The following is a 2,500-nucleotide window of genomic DNA, read 5'->3' as shown; positions in this document are numbered from 1 at the left end:
TTCACATCCAGGGTGATTACGGAACTAAAAGTAATATGGCCAAGTCTCATGGGAAGCCCCATCATCCACAAAGTCAGGGTTCTGTGGAACGTGCAAATGGTGACATTAAGGATACGTTACTTACCTGGCTTGCAGACAGTAATTCACAGGACTGGTCAGTTGGTATCAAGTTTGTTCAGTTTCAGAAAAATGCTGCTCACCATTCAGGTATAAAGTGCTTTCCATACTCTGCTATGTCTGGTTGTGAAGCCAGAGTTGGCCTGACTTCTTCATCTCTACCCACAGAAGTTGGCTCAAGCTGGGAGAGTGAGGATGATCTCATAGCAGTTATGTCAGGAGATGATACAACAACAACAACAGGTTCTGCTGCAAGTTCTACTGGTTCAGTGACCACTAGCGAAGCGACTACAAGTGACAATAATAATTTATGGACCACTGAAGTGACTGGGGCACTTTCTGTCATTATTCAAACTCCTCAGTTACTTCAGGATCATCAAGAACAAATTCAGAAACGTAGAGTGGAAGCATACAGAGGGCAGGTATCCCAAGCTGAGAGAATGGTTAAACGTAGTTGCTTAGGCTTTGAAGTTGGCGAGCCTGGTGACAATGTTGCTGTCCCAAATCCAGCTGTGGATCGTGGTAGAGAAGATCCGCGGAATATCCTGGGTGTTATTGTCAGCAGAGATTTGGACAATGACCAGTATAAGATCGCTGTGAAGTCGGGTGTTCTAAAGGGTCAGTATTCTAGAAACTAGTTTGACCTCTGTCCCCAGTGTTTGCTGACAAAGGATGACACAAATCATGATATTGCAGTGTCACTTCGAGAAGCTGTTATTGCACAATCTGCATGAGGTGGTCAGGGAATCCCTAGATGCAACTGTAGAGGTCTGAAGAAATGTTCAACTAACAGATGTAAGTGTTTCAAAGCTAAAGCGAAATTTAACTCTCGGTGCCATGGAAGTGCCAACTCTGCTCATAAATGCTGATTGTTGAATAACCGTCAGATAGCAATGCAATGAATAGTTTTGATATAGCAATATATGTATGCTCTTATGAACGAACAAATGTATGAATGTTATAGATACCTGTTGTCATGTTTTTATTAGGAACTAAATAATGGATTTTTCAAATAGTTTTAATCCGAAAGACGCTCCTAGTGACAGTTATTAATGTTATTAAGGACATTATTGCAGGTCATAATTCTAACCCTTGTTAATCCATATATCATCCACACATGTGAAAAAGATCGAAACAGTAATTTCATGAAATCCCTCACCTCCCAAGTCAGGGATTTCGTGAATTTCCTGGATATTTCAGTAAATTCATGAAATCCCCGAGTGAAACAGTGATTTCTTAAATTTACTGAAAATTTTAGGGACTTCGTTTTCGTGAAATCCCTGATTTCACAACTTTACTGTAACATATACATTTATACATATGTGTTTTGTTTTTTTCGTATTTTTTATATTACAAATACATTAAATAAATTTGATATCTAGAAATGCTTTACTAGTTTATTCTAATTGTGGTTCAGTTAACAGTTAGTACTCCAGGTCATGTCAAGTGATGACATTTTCTCCCTTCTTTTGACCTGTGTGTGAAATGCCAGTCAACTATTTTCTTATATTTTTTTCGAATTTCAAGTTTATTTCATTTTTGCATTACTTCTTTTTTTTAATAATTTGGGATTTTGATAACTTGAATTATCAATTTCCTTTTCGTTATCGACATATTTTTATTTTTCCGTATTTATCACAGTACAATTTATTTATATTGATATTACATTTATATTTATATATTCAATTATTTTTCTTCAATTATTCCTATAAACATAGCATAGTACTTTTATTATATTATACATTAGTGTTTCGATTATCTAAACTTTCGACGATAGTGTGTTTGTTTTTCACACATTTATTTTTGTTTTAGCAGAATAATCGGATATGAACCTGACTGGATCCCACTCAGGTAAAATGGTCACCTCTGAGTGCCAGCTGACTCCGCCCGCGACTTGAAATATACATTCAATTTATTATTGTTTCCAATTTTTATTTCAATTATCTCTCAGTGTTAGAGATATTTCTATTATATCAGCTACTACGATTTCATATTGTTCGTGATTTTCATAATTCATCGATTCATGTGAAATTGCCTCGGTCATCCTAACGATTTTCTTTCTTTCCTCGTCTCTCCCCGTATAAACCATGTTAATTGCACAAGATTTACATGCGTATAGTTTCAGAGTAGCTATCGACTTAGGCCTATCTTATTATGCTTGCTTTGCATTACGTTTATTGTGCCCTATGTTGTCGTGAGCAAACGTATTTGATGTAATGAGTCGCTTCCGAACGTTATGAAGACTGCATTACCTATTTTCATTATAGCTTTGCCTCGAATTACTGATGGTGTCTGTAATAGACAAGTTCTATGAAACGAGAATAACGTTACGCATTTCGTATAAGTCAGATGTATATTATATGTATTGTTGCACAGCACACTG

General features: G+C 36.2%; 1 protein-coding gene across 1 annotated transcript; it reads left to right on the top strand.

The window, feature by feature from the left end:
* Positions 1–35: 35 nt before the first annotated feature.
* On the top strand, positions 36–755 carry LOC119596698 (KRAB-A domain-containing protein 2-like). Its single transcript, XM_037946029.1, has 2 exons — positions 36–326; positions 489–755. The coding sequence occupies exons 1-2, from the start codon at positions 36–38 to the stop codon at positions 753–755; spliced, it is 558 nt and encodes a 185-aa protein (XP_037801957.1).
* The last annotated feature ends 1,745 nt before the right edge of the window (positions 756–2,500 follow it).

The sequence above is a fragment of the Penaeus monodon genome, chromosome 38, assembly GCF_015228065.2.
Source record: "Penaeus monodon isolate SGIC_2016 chromosome 38, NSTDA_Pmon_1, whole genome shotgun sequence".
Lineage (NCBI taxonomy): Eukaryota > Metazoa > Arthropoda > Malacostraca > Decapoda > Penaeidae > Penaeus > Penaeus monodon.
The sequence above is the reverse complement of the archived record's forward strand: the minus strand, read 5'-3'. Positions and strand labels throughout refer to the sequence as shown.

What these genes read in the sequence shown, in the direction of transcription:
- LOC119596698 (XM_037946029.1), top strand. Translation starts at nt 36, where the DNA reads ATGGCCAAGTCTCATGGGAAGCCCCATCATCCACAAAGTCAGGGTTCT. An exon ending in GTGAGGATGATCTCATAGCA is followed by an intron (nt 327 to 488) that starts GTTATGTCAGGA and finishes CAGTTACTTCAG; the next exon opens with GATCATCAAGAACAAATTCA.